At 47.0% G+C, this 25879-nt stretch overlaps 1 protein-coding gene across 6 annotated transcripts in view; it reads right to left on the bottom strand.

The window, feature by feature from the left end:
- The window catches only part of ADD3 (adducin 3), a 1740558-nt gene that overhangs the window by 559665 nt on the left and 1155014 nt on the right, over positions 1 to 25879 (bottom strand). For all 6 annotated transcript variants that reach the window (XM_069611763.1, XM_069611762.1, XM_069611761.1 and 3 more), the window contains 2 exons: positions 23234 to 23385; positions 9628 to 9708 (listed from right to left, as the gene is read on the bottom strand). In XM_069611763.1, coding sequence (XP_069467864.1) covers positions 9628 to 9708; positions 23234 to 23385 — 233 coding nt within the window. The remainder of the gene's footprint in view (positions 1 to 9627; positions 9709 to 23233; positions 23386 to 25879) is intronic.

Raw genomic sequence — 25879 nt, 5'->3', positions numbered from 1 at the left:
TTCCTTTCTACTCTAAAACATACTGAGCAGGTGGTTCGGTTTCTTCCAAAAAGCATATTGCTTTTTGTTTCAACCTTAAACACATTTCAGTAATTTAGTCCTTACATTTTTTCATTATGGCTCAATTTACATCAAACATTTTGATTATCTGTTTCTCTCTGAAGCAGAAATTCTCATTTTCGGCACAGTCATCACCCAGGTAAATCAAGTCCTTTAAAATGATCTAGAAAGCCTACTATTCAGAGAAGTCACAAATATTCAGGAGTCGGACAGCGCCAACATTGGTGCTTAGAGCATGAATGTATTTGATACGATTGCCCTTGGTCATGAAATGACTGCCCTTAGTGAGGACGTGTTTCGGCTGGTCTTGTAAGCCTTTTTTCAAATCAGGGCCTTAATATAATGTTTTAGTCAAAATAGACATACAAATTCGACATGTATGACAAAACACACACAAATCAGGAATGTCAAATGTCTATAATTGTTTTAAGTCATTGCACAGTGTTAAACATAACAGAAACAAAGAAAGTATCCATTCATATACATGTGAAATGGTTGATCACAGACAGTAAGGGTTGGTAAAGGGGACTGTTATGACAAACATGACATCAGGAATCCCAAAAGATGGCGCACGGCAGAACTAAAGCGCGAGTGATAGACAAGGGACTTGCACGCAACCACTCCCATGGCAACTCACAAACAATACTAAATACCGAACATACACGCTACTCTGTGCCTCTGTGCAGCAGACGCGCGTGGAGATACACATCTCAAGAAGAACTACGATAAGAGACAATCAAATTATACTTCAGACCAGTTAGATACTTCCATAGAAAAAACGCTCACTATGCTAGCTAAGCACTGGCTTTTGATAAACAATGGAGTTTGTTTTAATTATATGTCTCATCGCGACCACAATCGTAAGCTAACTGATCATTGCTGCAACCCGCATTGGAATTTAAGGGTTCAATTATGAATTCTTTGTGATTGATAGACAAAGGTATATCGATAAGAACATCAGTATCGACTACAAATAACTGCTTTCACGTAAAGTGTATGTTCTTTCATGATAATTCCGTGCTCTTAAGCAAAGCGGTGTTCTTTTATGTAACATACAATTACATTATATTAAAGAGGAACCCTGCCCTCACCGCAACTTAGAAAACTACATGGATAAATACTAATAACACTGAGCACAAATTTAATTGTGCTTATTCTACTGCACAGGGATTGAACCCTGCTATTTGACAGAATAATTAACAGCATAATGGGGAAAGATACCCGACGGTAAATCAATTTAAATTTGAAATAATTTAAAAGTCTAATGTATTGGGTACAAAATAACTAGACCAATTATGGTTTTTTGCTTGTATCCTCTTTCTCTTTTTGTTTTGACATTTTCTCCAACCCTATTACTCCTCCCCTGTACCAACCCTTACTGTCTGATCAACCATTTCACGTGAATATGAATGGATACTTTCTTTGTTTCTATTATATGTTTTATACTGTGCAATGACAAACATTTAATTTTAATTTGATCTTTCTGATGTGTGTATTGTTTCATACATGTCGAATTTGTATGTCTATTTGGCTAAGACATTAAGGCCCTGATTTGAAAAAGGCTTCCAAGACAAGTCGAAACACGTGTCATCACTAAGGGCAATCATTACATGACCAAGGGCAATCATTACATGACCAAGGGCAATCATTACATGACCAAGGGCAATCATATCAAATAAATACATGCTCTAAGCACCAATGTTGGCGCTGTCTGACTGAGTATTTCTGACTTATATTATTTAAAAGTGGTTTATTTGGCTTTGTAACCACAACTCGGGAAGACGCGACAAAAAGCTCAACACTCCTCAGTTATTTGAATAGTATTTATTTTTGCATAAATTACTTTGTCGCTTTGGCAGACCAGACCCTACAGGCCAAAACCCTTTCTCTACTACTATTCAGAGAAAACTGAGCAGTCCTTTTGCCCCATCACCAGGAGTTGAGACAATGTAGCTTTAACAGGTAAATCCTTATTGTGCATATAAAAAGGAGCATGCATGCATTAGAAGTTTGAGGGCTTTAGGTGTTCTTGCCATGAGAACAGCATTCTTCACATAACTTTACAGGAATGTCTGTCTCGGGTCTACTCAGATTGTCGAAGGTAACTGGAAATAATGAATCTGTATTAAGTATACAAATGAAAAGGTGATGCCAAGATACATCCTCAGCATAATCCTGAGAAAACAGGGATGGTCTCAGCTCTCCATCTCCGCCAATTCACACCATACTACCATTTTTAACATGCAACTGCAAATTTAAATGTATTAAAAGGGTCTGGTACTCCTAATTCTTAAAGACAGATCTACAATTCAGTTAAATTGAACACATCTAAAGCCATCAAAAGATCCACGAATGCAAGGTAAATGGGACCTCTCCAAGTTGAGAAATTTGGAAATCAACCATGCAAAATTCAGGAGGTTGCAACCCCGGTTCTAAACCCACATTGGCTTTCAGAAAATATTTGATTTGCATTCGCCCAACACTTGAGTTATTCCAATGAAACTCTGTTATATCAAGCAAGGAGAACAGGCAATGCAAGCAGCACCGCATCTCCCTTTTTGGAGAGGACTACAATGGCTATAGCATCCCAAGACCAGATTATCTCTGTGCATACAACCACTGCAACAGAATGGAGGAAAGTCAACAATTTTCAGGGGTAAGATGAAACGTAAACCAAACTTTCATTCCATTTTCTTTAATTCGGATACAGACTGCATGTAGAGCTCCTAATCCAGATATCTGGTCACACCACCTCTGAAATAGCTGAAAAAAGATCGTTTTACAGTTTGCTCATGCACAATAACCTGAAATGCAGTTTTCAGGAGTCAGTTCCAGTTGCTTGCATCATACAATGTCATAGTGGAACATATATATAATAATGCCTCCTTTAAAAAAAGCAAGAGGTTTTGCATTGCTCAGAATATAGCGATAAGCAATCTATAGACTGCTGTCCCAAAACCGCCAGTCTCAAAAACCCATGCACCTTGGGGTTAAAGTCTGGAGATAAATACTGGATGTAACCCACCAATCTGAGGTGTGACAAATCAAAGGAACTGTTCCCTTCTACCCCAGGAGGAGCCACCACCTTTGGGACTAGGGAAGTGAGCCTGCCAAGCAATACACTCCCTAAGGGACAGGCAGTCACTAGGGATCCCAATAGAGGCAACACCCCCTTGGGGACAAAACAGCCAGGATTTTATTCCACCTCAGGAAGCTAAACAGGGAAATCATGTATATGGCCCTTTCCAAAGTGGATGGAGTGGTGTCTGATCTGCATTTGTTGCCACCCTCTTGTAAAGACCGGAACCAATGGAATCGTCCCCTTCATTCCAGGGAGTGAAATACACTTGGACTCCAACAGAAGAATCAGCCAGGAGTGAGAAACGCAGGCTTGCAAGGCCATGCAGAGGAGGAAGCCTCTGCCTCAGTGGAGGAACACATCGGAAGAGCCATTCATTCAACACGGTTGGAGACCCATAGCAGCCTGCAGAGTGCAGAGTGCTGCCACTTCAAAGAAGTCAGAGAGCAGGACTATCTCAGCCATCTAAAAAAGGAAGCAAAGCCACACCAAAGTGGACATACCAGCGTCCTGCCTGTCCAACGCCAAAATCCCAGAGAGGAAGCTGAGATGTGAGAGACCAGACCGCACAGATCAAGAACACAGGTCTGTGCTGGCTACAGGCACCACCTCCCCTAGGTAGCAGTCTACAAAGAGCCGGCGGTGAGGGCACAAAGCAGAAAACACTGCTGAGAATTCACATACTTCAAGAGGGGAAAATGAACTGAATAAAGCAGGGATGAGCAGACATAGCCCACGCTAGGATGTGAATTTACATACCTGAGAAGGGGAAACAAGCCTAGGCAAAGCAGGGAGAAGCAAACCTGTAGACTATTCTGGGTAGACATATGCCTACTGTATGAGAAGGGGAACGAACTGAGAAGCAACGGCAAACTGAGCAGGCCCATAGCCCACTCTAGGCTGAAGAGTCCCCAAATCTACGAGAGGGCGAACGAACTGAGAAACCAACCTGGGCTGAGCAGGTCCTTCGCCCATGGCGGGCTGAGAGTTCACATAACCCAAGAGGGGCAGAGAAGCCCATAGCCCATCCATGGCTGGGAATTAGCAGTATATCTGATGTACAATTAATGTACAGCAATATACACATTATGCCCTTGGTAATGATTGATAGAGGTCTAAACAAACTTAAGTGTTGACGTAACCACATCAGCTGTAAAATTATAGTTGTGAGAATGCAAGTTCTCCCAGAGGAGAGCGTGAGCGAGAGTGAGCGCGCGCGCGAGAGAGAGAGAGAGAGAGAGAGCGCGCGAGAGAGAGAGCGCGAGACCCTCCTCCCCCATAATGCTCAGAGGTGTAATGTTCCAGGCAAATCTTTTGATGCTGGATGTGTCGGCTCTCAAATACTCATTGTCCACTGAAGAGACTTTCATATTTATACTGGACGCTGCTGTATTTGCAAACACATCATGATTCGAGCAGCATGAAACTGGGCAAACTCCCTGTGTGGGACCATGTCCACATGATTATTTAACCTGGGCACCAAACACTTCAGAAATATATTCGAGTCAATGACTTTAATAGGGCAACCAAAACATTAGCGGCTTCGTAGCATAGAAAACTCACTCCGATCAATCTGGATAAGCAACAAGCACAGGTTTAAATAGCATAGGTCTAGAATATCAAAATGTGGGTCAATTCGGTCATTAAAACTTCATTGCACTACAGTAACCTAAATATTTACCAGTTTCTCAAACTCCCCTCTACTTATTTTTTTAGGGGCTCCTTGCCTGATATTAAGGGATTTCAATTTATGGGTCGATGTTCCCAAAACATCGAAATTTGTTGCATTTTTGGAACAGATATGGTAGCTATGACAAAAACACATTATGACAAAAGTTCATTGTCAAGATGCATTGCGTTCTAAAAAGGTCAATTTATATCTGCAGGATACACATGAAATATCATGATCACAATCATTCTTTTCTAGTTTAATTTAATGGTCTAAGGTGGCCACTTTCCAGTTTAGGACTTATGGTGTTCCCTATAAAGCTTAATAAAATCCAAGGCTGTTCTGGGCAACCACACACTTCTGGGAACTATTTTCCTTTATCACAGCCCCACCTGCTTGGTTTACTTTGATTTTTAAGCAATCCTTTCTAAAGCCACTGGCTCAGTCACTACTATCCCCCCTCCAACACCCCCACCCACTTTGGTACACCTTAAGGAACAAGTTACTTACCTGTAACTGTTCTCCAGCATGGGTCTGGCATGGATTCACATGCTCATGAATATTCCCAGTCATCAGGCCGGGAATCCTTGGTATAGAAGAAAAAAAAATCAGTATCAGTTTCGTTTCTGATCTGTCTTTCTTAGTAGTAACCAATCACTGGTCTCTGGGTCATACTGCCCCCAGCCAATGACTGCCCTCTCCCTAAGCACCGCCTCTGGCAGCCATCCTCAGATTTGGTAGCACGCAAAGTGGCAGTAGGCGGGAGGGTTCGCATGTGAATCCATGCCAGACCCATGCTGGAGAACAACAGTTACAGGTAAGTAACTTGTTCCTTCTCCAGCATGGGGTCTGGCATGGTTTCACATGCTCATGAATAAGAGAATACATAGCAGTACACACATGCACAACCACGGGAGGTGGCAACAGGCTCAACATTAAGCATCTCTTACCTCCTCACCAGACTCACCTTAGGTGAACAGGTTGCGCAGCACTGCTTGGCCGACCCTGGACTCCTCCCTGGAGTCCCGATCGACGCAGTAAAATCTTGTGAAGGTGTGCGTCGACCTCCACGTCGCAGCCCTGCAGATGTCTAGCAGCGGCAAACCAGACAGGAACGCCGTGGTAGCAGCGATCGCTCTGGTCGAATGGGCTCTCGGACGGCCGGGCAGCGGTCGGTTTGCCAACCGGTGACAGTGCATGATGCAGCCGGAGAGCCATCTGGAAATGGAAGTCTTCGAGAGAGCCTTCCCTTGATTCACAGTCCCAAAGTTCACAAACAGCTGTGACGTCTTCCAAAAACTGTGCGGTCCACGTAGAACTTCAGTGTTCTAGCTACATCCAGCGAATGCAAAGTCCTCTCGGCCGGCGACGAAGGCGACGGGAAGAAAACTGGCAACACCAAGGGCTCGTTGAGGTGGAAGTCCGACGGCACCTTGGGCATGAAGGAGGGGTGCGTCCTCAGCACCACCCTCGTGTCATGAAAAGTCAAGTATGGAGGCTTACACGATGAGGCCTGGATCTCTCCCACTTGTCGTGCAGAGGTGATGGCCACGAGGAAAGCTGTCTTCCATGACAGGAACTTCAGAGGCGCCGAATGCATAGGCTCGAATGGGGCCCCCATGAGCCTGGTCAGCACCACATTAAGCTCCCACGCCGGGGCAGGAGCCTTCACCGGCGGGAATGATTGGAATAGTCCCTTCATGAATTCTTTCACCAGGCGATGAGACCACAAGGCCGTCCGTCCCGTAGTCCTGGTATATCGGGAGATTGCAGACAGATGTAGTTTGATGGAGGCGTGAGCCAGTCCAGCTTTGGCGACAGTAGGTCCGGCAGTACAGAGGGTTAATCTTCTGTGCACGGCACCAGACAGAGAACCTCTTCCATTTATGTCCATAGCACTTGAGAGTTGAGGACGCCCTGGCCTTTGCAAGAACCTCTCTGCAGTCGGCCGGGATGTCATACCGTCCAAACTCTAGTGCTGCAGGAGCCAGGCCTGCAAGTTCAGCGACTCCGGGTTGTGGTGAAGAATGGCGCCTCGTTCTCTGGAGAGAAGGTCTGCGTCCGTTGGTACCTTGACTGGTGTGGACGTTGACAAGTCCAGAAGGTCCGGGAACCAGATCTGTCTCGGCCATGCCGGTGCGACAAGGATCATCCTACACCGGGACCTCTTCAGCTGGTTGATGAGCCGGAGCAGCAACGGCAGCTGAGGGAATGCATAAAGAAATAGGCCGTCCCAGGGGAACGAGAAAGCATCGCCCATGCTCCTCGGCTGGGGGAACCTGCTGGCGAACCTCCGGTACTTGGGATTCGGCGCCGTCGTGAAGAGATCGATTTGGGGTTCGCCCCATCGTCGGAAGAGTCGATCTACTTGATCCTGGCTTAGTTCCCACTCGTGGCACGAGCGCAGCTCCCTGCTGAGTGAGTCGGCGATCGTGTTTTTTATTCCTGCCAGATGAAGAGGCACCAGAAACATCCGTTGGGCGACGGCCCAATGCCACAGATCCTGGGCTTCCTTGGATAGGGCCGGGGACCTGGTTCCGCCCTGCTTCCGGATGTAGAACATCGTGGTGGTGTTGTCGGTGAAGATCCTCACCACCTTGCCCTTGAGGGACTGGAGAAAGAACCTGAGGGCCCAGAACACTGCGCGGAGCTCCAAAATGTTGATGTGGAGCGACTTCTCCGGGAGCCAAAGGCCTCTCGTGTGAAGATCTCCAGAGTGCGCTCCCCAACCTTCCAGGGAGGCGTCCGTCGTCACCTGGTGAGCTGGGATCTGAAAGTCTGTGCCCGCCGACAGATGGGAGTGGGTACCCCACCAGCCCGACCGTTCGGCGCTCCCGGTGCCCGCGGTGCTTAGCCTTTTGTTGGGCCCCCGTCGCCGGGGCGCCCTCACAGGACTTAGAAGACCGCTCAGACTTCTTTTTCTTCTTCTCGCCTGACGGGCTCTTCCCTTCCAGCCAGTTGGCGAGACTGAGGTGGCGATCCTTCATGGTCCGCTCCGACATGTTCCCACAAAACGCACAGTCCTTCTCCGTGTGCGTCTTGTCCTCATGGAGACAGTAGAGGCATAACGAATGCTCGTCCTCCCTGAAAACATTCTGAAGCTGGCATCCAGGGCAGGTCCTGAACAGCTTCCCGGGCGTCGAGCTTCCTTTCTCCTGGGCCATGTCTGGGGTAGGCCTCGGAACTTCTGGAATCCTCCAAAAGCATAACTCGACGAAAACTTCACCCTTGAGGGGCGTAGAAAACTCTGAAACGGAACCCCGTTGATCGGATGTAGAAACGGTGGAGCTTGAGGCTCTATTTAACCAAAAAATGAGAACATCTCCTGAAAAAGCGCAAAAACGCAGCAAAAGATCGAGAGGACTCCCAACACTTGAACGTGAGGTAAAAATCTGAGGATGGCTGCCAGAGGCGGGGCTTGGGGAGAGGGCAGTCATTGGCTGGGGGCAGTATGACCCAGAGAACAGTGATTGGTTACTAAGAAAGCCAGATCAGAAACTAAACTGATACTGATTTTTTTCTATACCGAGGATTCCCGGCCTGACGACGCGGAATATTCATGAGCATGTGAATCCATGCCAGACCCCATGCTGGAGAAGAATTACAAACGATCCCGGTAGCAAATAGCTAGACTGGGACGTGATCACACAGAATTGAAGGAGTCCTTGAAAAATGCAAAAAGGATCTTTAAGCAGAGATGCTATTTTGGGGCAAAATTAACCAGCGTCCCAAACCAAAATAAAAACGTTCATATAAACTAGACTTTCTGGCCCCCACCCTGTGTGCAGAGCACCCCTTCCACTTATCAGGAAGGCTATGAAGCTTTGCACCTTTATTAATTGCTCAAAGAACAAAGGATTCAAATGGCTGCCTGCTATCTTTTCGAGGGAACCCTTTGATGCCATCTAAACTCGCAAAGAGAAAGTTTTACAAGTGGCAGAGGACTAGGAGAGAAGTACAGGCCAAATACACGTGTGCCAACACCCGCAGTAAAGAACTGCAGAGAAAAGAACTAACCAGCATGTTCCGAAAACCAGTTTGTAACGACAGATTGGGGGAATCGATAGGCAGACCAGAAGAATAAGAAAAACAATCAGAACCAGAAGTAAAAAATAAAAATAAAAACAAGTGTTAAAGAAAGGAAAACCTCCCACTGCTGCACAGGTATCCGATTCTGTGACATTGCACCTAAATTTAGATGGCATTTTCTGTGCAAATTGGTCCGGTTCCATCTCTGGGCAGATTACCGTCCTACAGACACCTCAATTTGCCATCCTAATTTCTGCATCTTAATCTAGGATTTACTTTAACGATATGCTTTTCCTTTCTTACTACCCCCTAAAATCACCTATATAAACCCAACGCTCGGTGCTGGCCAGACAGTTGGGCAATTCCCAGATTATACTCTCTGCAAGATTAAGGACTATACATACATTCTTACTAGAGCAACCATATTTACTCTTCCCCCGCGCCTAAGTCTGTTTATTTGTCCATCGCTTGGATTCCTACTCACTCCCAATTTCCTTGAATTCTACTCCTCCCTTTGTCAAGAGACCAGAGTCTGGTTCACCTCCGCTGGTTGGTAGCACAATATGACTCTTTCTTGCAACCGTCAATGCTGTAAGAGCACTACTGTGGAGATGGCAGCAGTATAAATGCTTTTTAACGCAAGTCTGAAGTAAAAGTCTCAGGGTGCATTTGTAAAGGGCATTTCAATTGAAGTTAGGCATACGAGAGTGGGGCCCTTTGGCACAAGCATTGGAGAAAGATACAATGTTAGCAACCACTACTAACAGTATAAGTAAAACAAAATAAATACCAGGTTGGAGGCTGTAGCTTCAGAAAAGGATAGTCCTCTCGGAATGATCAGAATGTGGTCCTGTTCTTTGCTTACCCGAACCTAGAAAAATGGGGTCAAAATTTTAAATTCAATAAAAGACATCAAATCAGATTGTGATATGTCTTCATTTTGTTTTTACAGTCACAAGAATTAAAACATGAACAGCATCCACTACTCTATATGTGTCTATACTCTGATGAAATTCTTAAAATCGTCAGATATAGCACGCCGCAAGATAGAACACAAAGTATGCAAACATCATGAACAATCGCTGCAGCATCAATGAACTTGCCTTCTCTTGGAAAATCTACATTATCGACATGCCAGAATATTTGAAAGCCCTCCATTAACAAACCAACAACTTCCCAACACTGACACCATCACAATCTACGAGTAAGTGAAAGCTATATGACCATGAGATCATGTAAACTCCATCTGTCAACTTCATTCAACAAAATGGACAGCCTTTCATTCACTCATGATAAAGACTTGGACTAGTTAACACTCCAGTAGGCTCATCAGACCTCTACAAAAACCATCATGCAACAACCAACATTTGCCCACCTTTCCCACACTTCACTCAACTGCTCCTTCTAACAAGGAATTCCACTGCAGGCAGAAATGGTAACTAACACCAAATCCCTCTGCAAAAAGCCAACAGCTATTGCTACTGTCCGTACCATCCACCCTCCTTTTCTCACCTTACTCAACCAAGCTCTTCAAAATGTTTATCGACAGTTATGTACTGGATTGACGAAATTCTAAAATAAGTCAGACAGTGCTATGATTTTAGCGAATCAGAGGAACAGAACCTGCACGTACAGCTATCTGAACAACATGATAAACAATCCTCTCAGCTGCCTTCAATACAATCAGCCAATACATCTTGATAGATAGGCAGATTGACAGCGCACACAGTACAATGATGCAATGATTCATTTCTAGGAACATTAAGCAAACAATCCACAGGGCTCCTTGCAGCTCATGTGCTTTACATCACATGCATCCCACAAGTATCCAGTCCCGAACCCCTTTTCAACACAAATCGTATACAAACTCAACAAAATCAACAGTCAGTCCTTGCCATAACCTTCACTCTGATCGTGCAGGCCTTGCAAATTCTTAAAAATCCCACTGGACATGCAGGGCAAGTTCCTTAGTTTACATACTCAACCTAAGAGAAAAGCACTTTCCCAATGGTTACAGGGGCCAAAACGTTTACCAGGGCTTTCTGTAAAACGGTGCATGTCACATAAGCACACTTCATATTTGGTGCAATGTTGCCACTCAAATATTAGATGTACACAGTAAAACTCTTGACATTTACTGCGAACAAGTTAATTTGCAGTAAATGTCCAAGTTTCAAACACCCCCCCCATGCTCACTCGCCAGCAATGTCGAATACAATTCCCCTCAAAAAATCTCACGAGCGGGCTAGTAGATTTTGCGAGCCCTGTCCTGGATATCAAAAACAGATTAAAACTCAAACCAGACAAAAGTGAAATGATCTACCCAAATATTACAACACACTTAGCGACGTAACCTTTGCAAGAGGAGACGAGAACCTCCCAGCAGCCCAACATGAGGCAGAAAAATTCTTGGTATTGCAATATACAACTCCTTCTCCATGGAAAGCACACAATGCAGTGCTTTGTGATTGGTTCGTAAGTGGAAAAAGTAGTTTCTATCATGTGCTGTTCTAACATAGCACCCTAGCAGTCCTCACACTTACTATCCAAATTGTACTATGCCAATGAATCACAGAATACTGTCTCAACTGCCCTTGGGAAGAGCACAAAACGCGCAGCCAGACTCCAACTAAGAACAAAAAGATGCGAAAGCATCAATTGTGAACTCTGCAATGGCTTCAAATTGAACAAAAGATCCAACGGAAAAAAACACTGCATTGCCAAGAGGGCTATCCATGGTAGGGCCCCAAAACTAAACTTGAAACAAAAATGTACTATTTAACTATGTTCCAATCCAGTTTGTCAACCATAGCAACAGCCTCTTGGTACAATAGTAAAATGTCAAGGAGGAGCCTCTTGCGTCAGCAAAACAAATGCCTGTACAATCGTGCATACAGATGGCCCTTCAGAACTTCGGAATGCTTGCCTCGGCATGTACCCAATGTGAAGCTGGGACAAGGGGAAACATGGCCAAACTTCCACCGACTGCCCAGGGCAGACAACCCACTTCGGAACATAAGTTATGCATCCTACCCGCCCTTAGAAATCAGAACAGTTACTCGTAAAACAGCCAAGAAATAATACCAAAAGGCCTAGTGTACAAGTTCAAAAAATTAGCATGTCCCAGTAATTATATATAATTAATAAGGGAGAAAAGAAATCAACTTATGTGATGCAATACTACTACAGAGGAATGACCAAAGTCAATGATTTGTCAGTTATAGTTTAGCACCTCTAGCTGAACTTCAGACATTACCTATTCAATATTCGCAAAAGTTATCAAGAACTTTACTATCACCAACCTAAGTGATAAGAGGTTGGTTAAAATTAGGTTGTACCAACATTCTGAAGAGATTACCGAGGATGGGGAATTTATAAAAACATACAAAATGGGTATTCCTCTTGCGCATCATCTCAGGACAGAACAATGCCAAGTTTCCAACTCCTTGCCACACAGTCTACAATTTTAGTTCTTGAATGATTCTTTTTTGGGTCCCATTACTTCCAATGTTGGAAGATCATCAAGTCTTAATTTAAGGTACCAGTTTCTGTATTTAGCGGAAGGGATTTTTTTATACAATCTTCCTTCACTGCCTTTGATATATTCTAGATCTCTTACTCTGTACAAATTTAGCCTAGACAGGTCCTGCACATCAGCAATCTTATCCCAGCTCTTTATCTTTCCCTTTAATGAGCTTTCGGCAATAATTCCACTCATGCCAAGCTGTTCCATACACATCTCAAATTTTTATTTTTTTTTATTTTTTATTTACATAGGAATGGGTTCTGTTCTTTTGGTATCATGTTTTAGTCAATGTGGGGTTTCTCTGCTCTAGATAGTTTGGAGAGGGATAGCATCTGTTTCATCATTTGCGCCCACCATGAAAACAGACCCAATTCTAAACATTTACACGTTAAACACTTACTGGTACTGACCGAAGACCCAATACACTTCAAGATTTTACCCTCCATTCTATCAAAGAATGTTCTGCTAGTGCTTAGTAATTCACACCCATATAGCACCGTTGCAGAAGTCTTTGCTATATAGAATTCAATCATTGCTAGTAGTGAGAATTCACAAAATTGCTGTTTTAACTATCTTTAGCAGAGATGTACTAGCTCTCATCTTCTCTGATTCTTTCATCTATTTTATTCCTTTGCTTGACAGAAACAAAATACCCGAGATATCTTATACATGCCACTCTCTGGATCGTACATTATTTATGTTCCAAGTGCAATTAGTTTATTTTTCTCTTGCTACATGTAATATAAAATTTAGCGGGATTCACTGTCAGATGGTTACTAGCAAAGTATTTCATCATGCCAGTTAGGTAGACCTGCAGTGGTATAGTCGACCATTAATAGGTCGTCAGCATAAGCTATACATCCTACTCAGATCGAGCTATCGGGGTGCATATCCTTCCCATTTAGGTGCCGCCTTCCATGTATATGAGAGACACAGGTTAACAAGAGTGGCTGCAATTATGCAGCCTTGCCGTACTCCTCTCGTTACCGGGATATTCCTTGATAAATTTCCCTGGATATTTAGTTTCACTTGCGTGGCGGTTGTTGGAATATAACATTTGGATCATACTAAGCAAGCCTTAATTGATCCCACATCATTCTAACTTTTCCCATAACCTAACCAGATCTAAGATATCAAATGCCGCTGATGAATCAATAGCTGCTACATATACGTTTTTGGGCTCACTACTTTGACACTTCACGCATGCCTCTCAGAAGTCGAATCGACTGAATTGTTCCTATGCCTCTTCTAAACCCAGTTTGCAAAGTATGCAAACGCTTTGCTCCATCAGCCCATTTTTGTCATTCTTGGAGCATAAGAGAGGCAACCTTTGATGTTGTGTCCACTAGGGAGATCGAGGTCTAACAAATATCGCCTTATCTCCCGTTTTATAAAATCGGGATTATTATAATGGCCTTATGCCATGACGCAAGACAAGAGCCAGTTTTTGCCATATGCTCAAAGAGTACACACAAAATCTCTGCCCATAGGTTGGGATTGTTTTTCATGAGCCTGTTTGTTACACCATCTGGACCGCTAGCTCTGGAGTGGTTTAATTTCTTGATGACCTCAGCTATCTCCTTCACGAAACAGAAATCCCATGCTGTCCGTTTCCCTATGGGTTCATCAAGTGGACCCAGTCCTGTTCTAAAAAAACACCAGTTACTTGAGCAGAGGACTAATGTATTCCTTCTATTTAAGGTCCACAATATTACTCCTTTTTGTTGATGTTTTTGGGACTTGTGATGCTTGATCCATAATGTATACTTTTGATTTAGTGATTTTATTGCAACCCTGTTGGATTCCTCACTTTCTGCAGTATTCTTTTTTACCAGCCATCTCTCCTCTCAAACTGCCTCCTCTCCGGACTGTCAACGTTGGTCAGCTTTTTATCCAGACACTCTGATTGGGTACACTTGCTGCCTTCCTTATATTACCCAGTTTGTCAAGTAACTAGGAAGGATTTTGGGGTAGTAAATCTACTTTCTCCCACAGGTAAGCCATCCCGCCATTTTGACAATCTTACATGCTACTGCGCAGTACAAGTCGTCCCTTTGCTCCTTGGATGACCAGATCCCCATTACCCATAGTCTTTTTCCCCACAATGCATCTCTGGCAAAGGCCAACAGCAGGATTGAATGGTTGCTTAAGTTATTCTTTACTATTTTCAGATCTGTTATTCTTTCAAGTTTAATGTTTTTAGTAAGCAACAAGTTACTTATCTGTAACTGTTCTCCAGCATGGGTCTGGCATGGATTCACATGCTCATGAATATTCCCCGTCATCAGGCTGGGAATCCTCGGTAAAGAAAAAAAATCAGCATCAGTTTCGTTTTTGATCTGTCTTTCTTAGTAGTAACCAATCACTGTTCTCTGGGTCTGACTGCCCTCTCCCTAAGCCCCGCCTCTGGCAGCCATCCTCAGATTTGGTAGCACGTAAAGTGGCAGTATGACCAAGTGAAGAGCCGCAGAGGGGTAGGCGGGAGGGTTCGCATGTGAATCCATGCCAGACCCATGCTGGAGAACAACAGTTACAGGTAAGTAACTTGTTCCTTCTCCAGCATGGGGTCTGGCATGGATTCACATGCTCATGACTAAGAATACATAGCAGTACACATGCACAACCACGGGAGGTGGCAAAGGCTCAACATTAAGCATTACATCTAAAATTCAACATTAAGCAATTCTTACCTCCTCACCAGACTTACCTTAGGTGAACAGGTTGCGCAGCACTGCTTGGCCGACCCTGGAGTCCCGATAAACGCAGTAGAATCTTGTGGAGGTGTGCGTCGACCTCCACGTAGCAGCCCTGCAGATGTCCGGCAGGGGCACACCAGACAGGAACGCTGTGGTAGCAGCGATCGCTCTGGTCGAATGGGCTCTCGGACGGCCGGGCACCGGTCGGTTTGCCAACCAGTGACACTGCATGATGCAGCCGGAAAGCCATCTGGAAATGGAAGTCTTCGAGAGAGCCTTCCCTTGATTCACAGACCCAAAGTTCACAAACAGCTGTGACGTCTTCCGAAAACTCTTAGTGCGGTCCACGTAGAACTTCAGCACTCTAGCTACATCCAGCGAGTGCAAAGTCCTCTCGGCCGGCGTCGAAGGCGACGGGAAGAAAACTGGTAACACCAAGGGCTTGTTGAGGTGGAAGTCCGGCGGCACCATGGGCATGAAGGAGGGCTGCATCCTCAGCACCACCCTCGTGTCATGAAAAGTCAAGTATGGAGGCTTGCAAGATAGGGCATGGATCTCTCCCACTCGTCGTGCGGAGGCGATGGCCACGAGGAACGCCGTCTTCCATGACAGGAACTTCAAAGGCGCCAAATGCATAGGCTCGAATGGGCCCCACCCCCCCATGAGCCTGGTCAGCACCACACTAAGCTCCCACGCCGGGGCAGGAGCCTTCACCGGCGGGAACGATCGGAATAGTCACTTCATAAATTCCTTCACCAGGCGATGAGACCACAAGGACGCCCGTCCCGTAGTCCTGGTATATCGGGAGATGGCAGCCAGATGTATTTTGATGGAGGCGTGAGCCAGTCCAGCTTTGGCCAGCGACAGTAGGTACGGCAGTACTTGAGGGGCCGTAATCCGCAGAGGGTTAATCTTCTGTGCACGGCACCAGACAGAGAACCTCTTCCACTTATGACCGTAACACTTGAGAGTTGAGGATGCCCTGGCTTTTGCAAGAACCTCTCTGCAGTCAGCCGGGATATCGTACCCTCCAAACTCTATTGCTGCAGGAGCCAGGCCTGAAATTTCAGCGACTCCAGGTCGTGATGAAGAATGGCACCTCCTTCTCTGGAGAGAAGATCCGCGTCTGCCAGCAGCTTGACTGGTGGGGGACGTCGACAAGTCCAGAAGGTCCGGGAACCAGATCTGCCTCGGCCACGCCGGTGCGACGAGGATCATTCTGCACCTGGACTTCTTGAGCTGGTTGATGAGACGGAGCAGCAACGGCAACGGAGGGAACGCGTATAGAAACAAGCCGTCCCAAGGGAACGAGAAAGCATCGCCCATGCTCCTCGGCTGCGGGAACCTGCTGGCGAACCTCTGGCACTTGGAGTTCGTTGCCGTCGTGAAAAGGTCGATCCGGGGTTTGCCCCATCGTCGAAAGAGCCAATCCACCTGGTCCTGACGTAGTTCCCACTCGTGGCACGAGCGCAGCACCCTGCTGAGTGAGTCAGCAATGGTGCTTTTTATTCCTGCCAAGTGGAAGGGAACCAGAAACATCCCCTGGGCGACGGCCCAGTGCCACAGATCCTGGGCTCCCTTGGATAGGGCTGGGGATCTGGTACCTCCCTGCTTCCATATGTAGAACATCGTGGTGGTGTTGTTGGTGAAGATCCTCACCACTTTGTCCTTGAGGGACGGAAGGAACGACTTGAGCGCCCAGAACACTGCTCGAAGCTCCAGAATGTTTATGTGGAGAGACCTCTCCTCTGGGAGCCAAAGGCCTCTTGCGAGGAGATCTCCGGTGTGGGCCCCCCAACCCTACAGAGAGGCGTCCGTCATCACCGTCTCCTGAAACGCTGGGGTCTGAAAGTCCGTGCCTGTAGTGAGGTGCGCTCGGGTACCCCACCATAGGATCACCCGACGGAACTCCTCGTCGAGAGGGATCCTGTCTTCGAAGCAGCCTGTCACCTGAAACCAGCGGGCATCGAGGAACTCCTGTAGCGGACGCATCCGAAGTCTGCAAAGGGGTACAAGGTAGATGCATGAGGACATCATCCCGAGGAGGGACTTGATGGACCTCACCCTGGCCACGTCTGTGGCTAGCAGGCGCAGCACCTTGCCCAGAATGGCCTTCGTCCTCTCCTCCGAGGGGCAGGCCAATTGCCCCACTGTATTGAGCTTCGCTCCCAGAAACAGTGCTACATGCGACGGAACCAGGTGGGATTTGGGGTAGTTGATGGCGAATCCCATGTCAGTGAGCAGCCATACTGTCCTCGCTGTGTGTGCGACAGCGAGTTCTCTTGTCCTTGGCCGATTAGCCAGTCGTCCAGGTAGGGGTAGACGTGGATCCCCTGCAGGCGCAGCCGCGCCGCCACTGGCGCCAGGCACTTGGAGAATATCCTGGGTGCCGACTTTAATCCGAACGGCAGGGCTCTGAATTGAACCACGAACCTGAGAAACTATGTGTCCTTTTAGAATGGGGATGTGGAAGTAAGCATCCTCCAGGTCCAACGACGATAGGAAGTCGCCCTCCTCCAGTTGTCCCAGCACGTGCTGGAGGGTGACCATCCTGAATTTGATGTACTTGTTGAACCGACGCAGGTCCAGGATGGGGCGCCAACCGCCTGTCTTCTTTCTGACGAGGAAGTACCTTGAGTACACTCCGGAGCCCCGGAGCCTCCTGGGGACGAGCTTGATGGCATCTTTCTTGAGCATCGCCATTACAGCAGTTGACGGACGCGATTCTCCTTCCTGGCCATGGGAGGAATGCGAGGACACTTCTTTTGGAATTCCAGCGAGTGCCCGTTGGCCAGGGTGTCCAGCACCCAGCGGTCGGTGGAGATGGACTCCCACAGGCTGACTGTCAGCCGGCCTCCCACCGGGGTGCTTAGGTGGGGGCCCGACGCCACGGCCCGTTCAGTCTTGCTTGGAGGAGGCCTTGCCGCCTTGGCCTCCTTGACGACGGCAGGATCCTCCTTGCTTGCCTCAACCTCTGTAGGCCTCCTGGGACGAGGAGCGGGCCGCCTGGCGGTATGTAGAAGAGCCACCGCTGGATCCCTTGGAGGCACCCTGTCTGCCTCGGGAGCTCCGAAAGGGCCGTCGTTGTAGAAGTACCCCTAGGGCCCGGGCCGTCTCCGAGTCGGTCTTGATGGCCTGGAGCGACTCGTCCACCGTCTTCCCAAAAAGGTTGTTGCCGAACGGCATATCCAACACTCTGGTCTGGACGTCCTGGCGAAATTCCGCACCTTGACCCATCCTTGTTGTCGGAGGCAAACCCTGTTGCCCAGTTGGCGAAATCCGGTATCAGCAATGTCCGTAGCCACCGTTATGGCGTGATCCGATGCCACCTCTCCTTCCTGCAGAATTTGTAGGGCCTCCGCCCTCTTGTCGTCCGGTAGGAAGTCTAGCAGGGGAGCTATCTTGAACCAAAGCTCCCTGTCGTAGCGGGCCAAGATCGCTAAGGCATTGGCCGCCTTAATCGTCGTTGCAGCCGACGAGATGACTCGTCGTCCCATGGAGTCCAACTTCTTGCCATCGCTGTCCGACGGGGAAGTGGAAGTTGAAGCCGCCACACCCGCTGCTTTCTTCTTGGCCGCTGCTGAGACGAAAGAGTCCGGCGTGGGCTGGGCCCTGAGGCACAAGGGGGGGCGGCATCGGGGACTCGGTACTTCTTCTCGTACCTGTCCCTCTTGGCGGATGTCGTGGAAGGGTTCTTAAGGATAGCCAGCCCCTCGTCCCAGATGTCGTCGAGCAACGGCACCGCGAGGACCATCTTCCTCTTGGCCTCTTGTCGTTGGTAAAGAAACCCTTCCTTTTTCTGTTCCTCAAGGCAGAGCTGGAAGAGCTCGGATGCCCTGGTTATCATGGCGTGAAAGGAGCCAATTTCGTCGGGTGGAGAAGCCTGAGTGGGGGGGTGATGACGGAATGTCCGTTGGGTCATCGCCGCTGCTGTCGTCCGTCCCCGTCGCTGTATCAGTCGCCGTATCCTCGCTAGGGTCCGGCGAGGGGGATGAACGGGTCCACAGGCCTCACGGGCACGAAGGGAGGAGCGGGGTGGACTCTCCTCCGCTTGCTCGGAGGGCTTCCGGACGGGCCTGGTTCTGGATCCTCCGTCGGGGTCCGTGGTAACCTCGTCCTTAGCTCAGTATATAATGATTGAACACCAACAAAATGTCAGCCGAGCTATCCTGGGGCTCGGGTAATGGCTGCGACGGACGGGATGGCTGCTCCACTGGGCCTTCATCGCCATCTTCGATCACATCAGTGGGAACCGTCCCCTGGGATCGAACCTTCTCGAATTTCTCGTTAAGGCCTATGAACCTCTCGTTGAGGCCCTTCCCGGTTTCCATCAGATCCTCCTCAGAGGCTGATTCTGAGTCTGTAATGGCCACCGCCCCCCCTTTTTCCGCCAGGGTCTTAACGATGGGCTGGAAAGAGGATTCCCTCCGCGGTGGCAGGGATACTCTGGGCCCAGAGGCCGAGTCCACTGGCGTAGTCTCAGCTGGCTTCGACAGGGTCGCAGCGACCACTTCGATAGAGGCCTTTGCCGGCTGGATTAAAGCCCTTACCACCTTAGGTGCGTCCTGGGCCTTCGCCTTGGGGGGGGGGGGCGGGGGGTGACACGCGTCTTGTCCTCATGAAGGCAGTAGAGACATTGCGAATGCTCGTCCTCCTTGAAAACATTTTGTAATCCACATCCAGGGCAGCACCTGAACAGCTTGGATCCGGGCGTCGAGCTTCCCTCGTCCTGGGCGATGTCCGTTGAGGTAGGCCGCAGATCTTCCGGAATCCTCCAAGAAGCATAAACGAGAATGAGAAAATCTCCTGAAAAAGCTTGAAAAAATGCAGCAAAAAAACTCGAGAGCTAAGCACGAGGACTCCCAACACTTGAACGTGCAGTAAAAATCAGAGGATGGCTGCCAGAGGCAGGGCTTAGGCAGAGGGCAGTCATTGGCTGGGGGCAGTATGACCCAGAGATCTGTGATTGGTTACTACTAAGAAAGACAGATCAGAAACGAAACTGATACTGATTATTTCTTTACCGAAGATTCCCAGCCTGACGACGGGGAATATTCATGAGCATGTGAAACCATGCCAGACCCCCTGCTGCAAAAGATCAGGAATACGTTGGAGGACAAAGTAGTGTTAGCATTTCTTACTCCCATGCAAGCAGAGAATACCTTAAGTCAGAGTTTCCCATGGTAATGGGAGTCCTTGTCCCCCTAAAGGAGATTCACTCCAAGTGAGGTCCCGATTCCCCAAACCCCTAGAGAGTGCTTTGCTGAGTGAGCTCAACTCCCTAGCCTCAAAGGGGGTGGCATGCCATAGGGAATAGGGGGCAGATTCGGCACAAAACCCTAAGGGATTTTTTATGAGTCTTCCAAATCAGTACATGGAGATACACATCCTTCAGGTCCACAGTACAGAACCAGCCCTTCTCTACAACTCCTAGGATTAGAGCTGGCATAATATTGCATCTTTCGGTGGGGAGAACCAGCTGCAGGAGAGGTCCTGCATTGCCATCAGGCCTGTCTGGTTATTATTGGGCACAGAGCAAAGTCAATTAAAACCCTTGACCTCCTTGGTCAGGGACAACTAGCTCCATTGCTTGCATAAAAGCAGATTGTTGACTTTTTCCTGAAGTGAATCGGAACCCAACTGGATGAGCAGAGGAGGCAAACGTGTAATCGAGAGGCCCCTGGCTACCACCACGATAATCCAAGTATTGTTAAAAAATAACATGCCAGCATTCTAGCTGGAATGACAAAGTTTTGAGCAGAACAGGCTTCCCCCAAGTTGTTACGCTGGATCGGAGTGGTGTAGGAAGGTCCTGCAAAGAAACACTTAGAGGTGGCCCTGACGCATTTCTTTTTATGGGTGTTGTGAAAGCTTTTGATAAATCCACTGAATGCTCACAGTCTTGAAATCGCTGGAATAGGAAGGCTGATGAAAAGGCTTTGATTCCGATTTGGATAGAACAGCTAAAGATTTAGCAGTCTGATCAATGCTTTCTGTTCATTGAGCTCCTCATAGGTGGAGGAGTGGAAGAGACTGGTCCATCAATATGTAGGTCCATAATTACACCCTGCACCTTTTGGTGAACACTCTACACACGTCTGCACCCCTGCTAGCTGTATCAGATTGGTGGACAGAAGTTTCTAACAAAACCATTGGCCTCAGCAAAGCCCAACTTGCGGTTTCTCTACAGGGGAAAGTTTCTGGTTTGATCTGTGTGAGGAGCATGGCATTAGCCTAGGCGTTTCAGCCACAAGCCTCCAGAAGTGTATCCTCTCTGCTGGTGAGGGAGGCAGAGAAGCTAAGAGTAGCAGATACAAGGCCTGAAAACTAGCACGAATATTTGTGTTTGTACGCTGCAAGAGTGATGTTGGTGGGCTCAGTCAGAACATCCTTTTGGATGGCAAGGCCATAACTCAAGTCCATAGAGCCAAGACCTACTGCGGTTCCCCTGGTGCTGGGACTAACGGGAACTATGCCCACCCCACCACACGGTCCTGGGATGCTTTTACAGAATGAGTGGCATCAACCTCAGTCTCACTTTGTCCGGATCTGGTAGATTGGCAAGAGCTGGATCCCGAGTTGTGATTAATATGGACCCTTACTAGCAGCATCAGGGAGGAGTTTTAGAACCCAGAATGGTCTGTGGAGCAGAGTGTGAGCTCCCAGTGGCGAGGGAGCCACTGGTGCGGGAGCCACTGGAGCCGAGCAGTGCGAAAGAAAACACAGGAATAAATCAATTGAGGTGTCGAGCCAGAACTTCAGAAGGAGCATATGGCATACATTTTCAAATGTGTCCTCAGTAGTCTGCCGTGGATTTGCACCTTAAGGACTGACAATGGCAAAGTAATTGATCTTCCTGTGCTGTCTGAGATTGGCATGGCAGAAGAGGCTGAGGGTGTCCATGAAGCAGTAGGCAGAGTGGAATGAAAACTAGAGTTCAAGAAGCAGTAGGTGGGACCAAATTGAGAAGTCCAAGAGCAATGGAGCTTAAGAATAAGTAGGGTACAACATGTGCCTTTCAGTGGTGTGCCAATCAGGACACTGAAGGAAAGATCTGCGAGGGACGCAAGGCAGTAAATAATGCTACCAGCTTGCCTGGGGATGAAATTGTCAAGGATTCCAAGTCTGCATCATGTGACCCCCTGTGACAAATCCTTTGTGGAACCGGCATGCTACTTGGACACTTTTTTGTTGGCGTTAGCCATTTTGCATCACCCTCAAAAGCCTGATTTATGAGGGACATGCAGGCCTTTTTCCACTGGCGTGGAGCCCATTGAAGTAGGTCTCGGCTGACTCGGAGGGTGGCAGGGGAAGCCCCGATGATATGGACTGAAAGTATTGGGCAAAGACCCAGGAGTTCAAAGGGTTATACACTCAGCGACAGTATCACTGGAAATTCCTGCTCCGGACCATAGTCTGGTAGTAGATCCATCTGGGCCCTCAGCTTGCGAGCCCATAAAAGCTTCGACAATCTACAGACCAACCCTGGCGGGCCTAAGAGGACCCTATGCAACCACCACGGTACAGGGACAGCCCTGGAAAGGAGTCACTGCACTGGGCGTCTGGAAGGAAACCGTGCTTCTTCAAGTCGAGCGTGAAGTTCTGGGACGTTGAGAGTCCACACATTTCCTGACGTTAAAGGAGAACCGCCGAAAAGGTCCTTCCACCAGGTAAAGCCTATGACGAAGTGCACAAGACCACAAGAAGCCGCAGGGTTCTCTGGTAACAACTCGTGGTGCAGCCCCAAATACCTCCGTCAATAATGGGGAATGTTGCTCATGTAAAAACTGATGCAGGACGTTCAGGGGCTAAATCAGTCATCACTAACATACTAGACAGTATGGCAGTGAAGGGTGGTGGACTGAGCATCAAGGTTTAAAAAAGTAAAGGAAAGCCAAAGCAACTCAGAAAAATATTAGCTGCTTCTGGTCCGTGGCTTCCACACCAGTCAGATAAAAAGGCATGGTTACTCAACTTTAAAAAAAAAAAGGGAAGTGATCTTTGCAGTACAAAAAAGGCTCTGGTCCCTTCCCCAAGGGACCGAATGTAGAAGTAATGAAAGTTTAATGGGCGCCCTTCTGAGATTATTAACTTACTATATACAGAGGATTACTTAAACAAAATCGGTATAGCAGTCATAAGTATGAAGCATAAGCTGAAGAAGTAATTCTCACTGTAATGTAGGATTTTGTGAAGTGGGCCCATCCAAACAGCTCAGCCATTCTGTATGTGCTAGCAAGCTTACAACGAGCTAGCTTTTCTCCTTTAACTAATGAGGATTCTGGAATTGCATGTAGGTCATTGATCGGTGTAACCACACCCACACCTAAAATAAAAAGAAGAAAGAATCAATGTAGATTCAGTTATTCAGTACATGAAACAGCTTTGGATAGTTTTAACACATTCTTCCCTTCATTCAAAGTGTGTTTAGAAACCCTCTTTCACTCACTGGTACCAAGGTAATGTTAGGTCATGTCATGCTTCCAAGAGTAATGTGTGCTGTGCCACAATACCAAGACAGAGTTGTGGCAAAGAAAGTGTGGATATTTGTTAAACCCAATTTAGGGACGAAGAAAGAAGTTAATACAGAAGTGGAGTAGCTGGTTTTCTACTCCAAAATCCAATCATTTCAAGACCCTAAAAGGGACGGACTAAAGCTATAACAAATGGAGCAGGGAGCATATCAACAGCCAGCATGGTTGTGCCGATTCAGTCCTGTGCTATTACCATCCCCACAATTATTATTTATGGATGAGTTTATCATTACTGTATTTTTAATGTCTTCATTTGCTCTACGTATTGTGGTATGGACATCATAAAAACCATTTGGCTTGCTCATTTTTCTGGAGCTTTGACTTTTAGACACGGTGGGGGCAGTGATCTCTAGATTTCAAGTTCTTGGTACTATTCCTAAGCATGTGCCATACCGGATGGTGGCGCTAAGGAGTCCATTGTGAGCCACACATGTATTCTCACTAGGAAATGCAATGCATGAACCAAAACTGTAGTGGAACTAAAGCACCAGAAAGCCAAAATATGCAGCTTCACCAGGTAGTCCAAAGAACCAATTATGAGATAACAAATGTTGAACTTAAATCACCCCCTACGATTAAAAACTAAGCTGGTTAGGTCACCTGGGGACTTTCCTGCCAATACGTCACCTCTCCTTAAAACGAGATACCAATATCTGTGCATCATTGGGCATGAGCCAAAACTCAGTGACTGTGGTATACTACATAAGCTTGATTTTCTGTATCAAAAGCTGGAATGCATGCTTTCAGGAAAGAATAAGAGTGTAGGGAGTAGCATTTGAAAGCTAAAACACTCATTGGAATCTCATACATGGGCATACATCACTACTACTACTACAACTACCTCCTAGATCAGTGACCAAGAGGCTGGGAGTAGGCACTTGTGGTTTTGTTTGTGTGGTAATTCTTCACTTTCAGAGCCCAACTCACTAATAACAAACAAGTAGCAAGTCCAACGTATTTAAACTACCAGGAAAGATTCATACTAGCCACAAACACCATCCAATACAAATGCACATACAAATATTTCATTTTTTCAGTTAAATAGGAATCCAAGTAGTGTAAATGTAGGATGGAGACGCACAGAACATTAACAGTGATAGGTTATGCTAATAGGAGTATAAACAGGAGGAAGAACATGTCTTAAATATCTCTGAAGGATGACACCCCCACCCTCAGAGTTCACCAATCTTTGAAGCAGCTTCAGGGGCAAGGATTTGAACGCAGTTACAAGTGGGCAGTGGACAGAGCACAACCCAATGCAGTTTCCCAGATGAGTCATAGTATACATCAGAATGAGGACCCCCCCCCCCCAATAAGTAGTTTTGCCCAATTTCTCACCGTCGCGGAGTACAGTAGAATTGCAACCTCAGAAGCACAAACAAGTTACAAGCAATAAGCGGATGGAAAGAAGGGATTGAGATGAGGCATAGGTGACCAGAAGTTTCCAAAGATCAGAAATATCTTTTCTGAAGGTAAATGTTTTTTTCTAAGTAGGCCCTCTTACCCCACAGATTCTAAGATGCATTTTATTACCAGTGTTAAATTTTAACTTAAAACTGAGCAGGAAAAAAGCGTTCGCAACTAGACATTAGCAAAACTGGGGGTGGTGGGAGTTATTTCAAATAAACATTTGAGCAACCACACAAACCAGAGCCCATCCTCAGGCAATAGGTTTCTGGTAATAAAAAACTCTGAAGTTGCAATATTGTACGCGAAAGGAAGCACTGCGATTCATTTAGTAATACTGTAGCCATTTGCGTTAGGGCAGCTGATTGAGAATCCCCCACCCCTCCCCCCCCCCCCCGATTACGCTTTTGCTACGTTTTTTTTATCATAGATTTTTCATTTTGAAAATATGTCATCTAGATTTGAATTTAAAAAAAATATTTTAGCAGTATTGGACTAACGTTCGTTTATCGTCGCTGTTTTAGTATTGCTCCACTGCTCAGGGATTAGGCATCTGATTTGAGAATTTCTTCTCCGCCGTGACACATGACACCAACAACGCCCAGCGGTGCTGTAGTTTGCGTGCGCATAGATTGCTGACCGGCATGTGAGCGCCGACGTGTGACATTGAGCCCGGTCTGTGCCTGTCCGTGGCGCTCGGTGCCACCTGTTGCCCGCAGTAGTTTCCGCTCTTAAGACGCCGTGAGTTTATCTACACATAATGCATATTCAGACTAATAATGTGAGTACGAAACTTGACGCGTTGGAAGCGCTGGGAACCTCATGCAGGGCAGCTATAGTTAAACGATAGCTTGATCAGGCATTCACCTTAATGGGACA

The sequence above is a fragment of the Ambystoma mexicanum genome, chromosome 8, assembly GCF_040938575.1.
Source record: "Ambystoma mexicanum isolate Mex_15411 chromosome 8, UKY_AmexF1_1, whole genome shotgun sequence".
Classification (NCBI taxonomy): domain Eukaryota; kingdom Metazoa; phylum Chordata; class Amphibia; order Caudata; family Ambystomatidae; genus Ambystoma; species Ambystoma mexicanum.
This window is presented reverse-complemented; position numbering and strand designations above follow the sequence as displayed.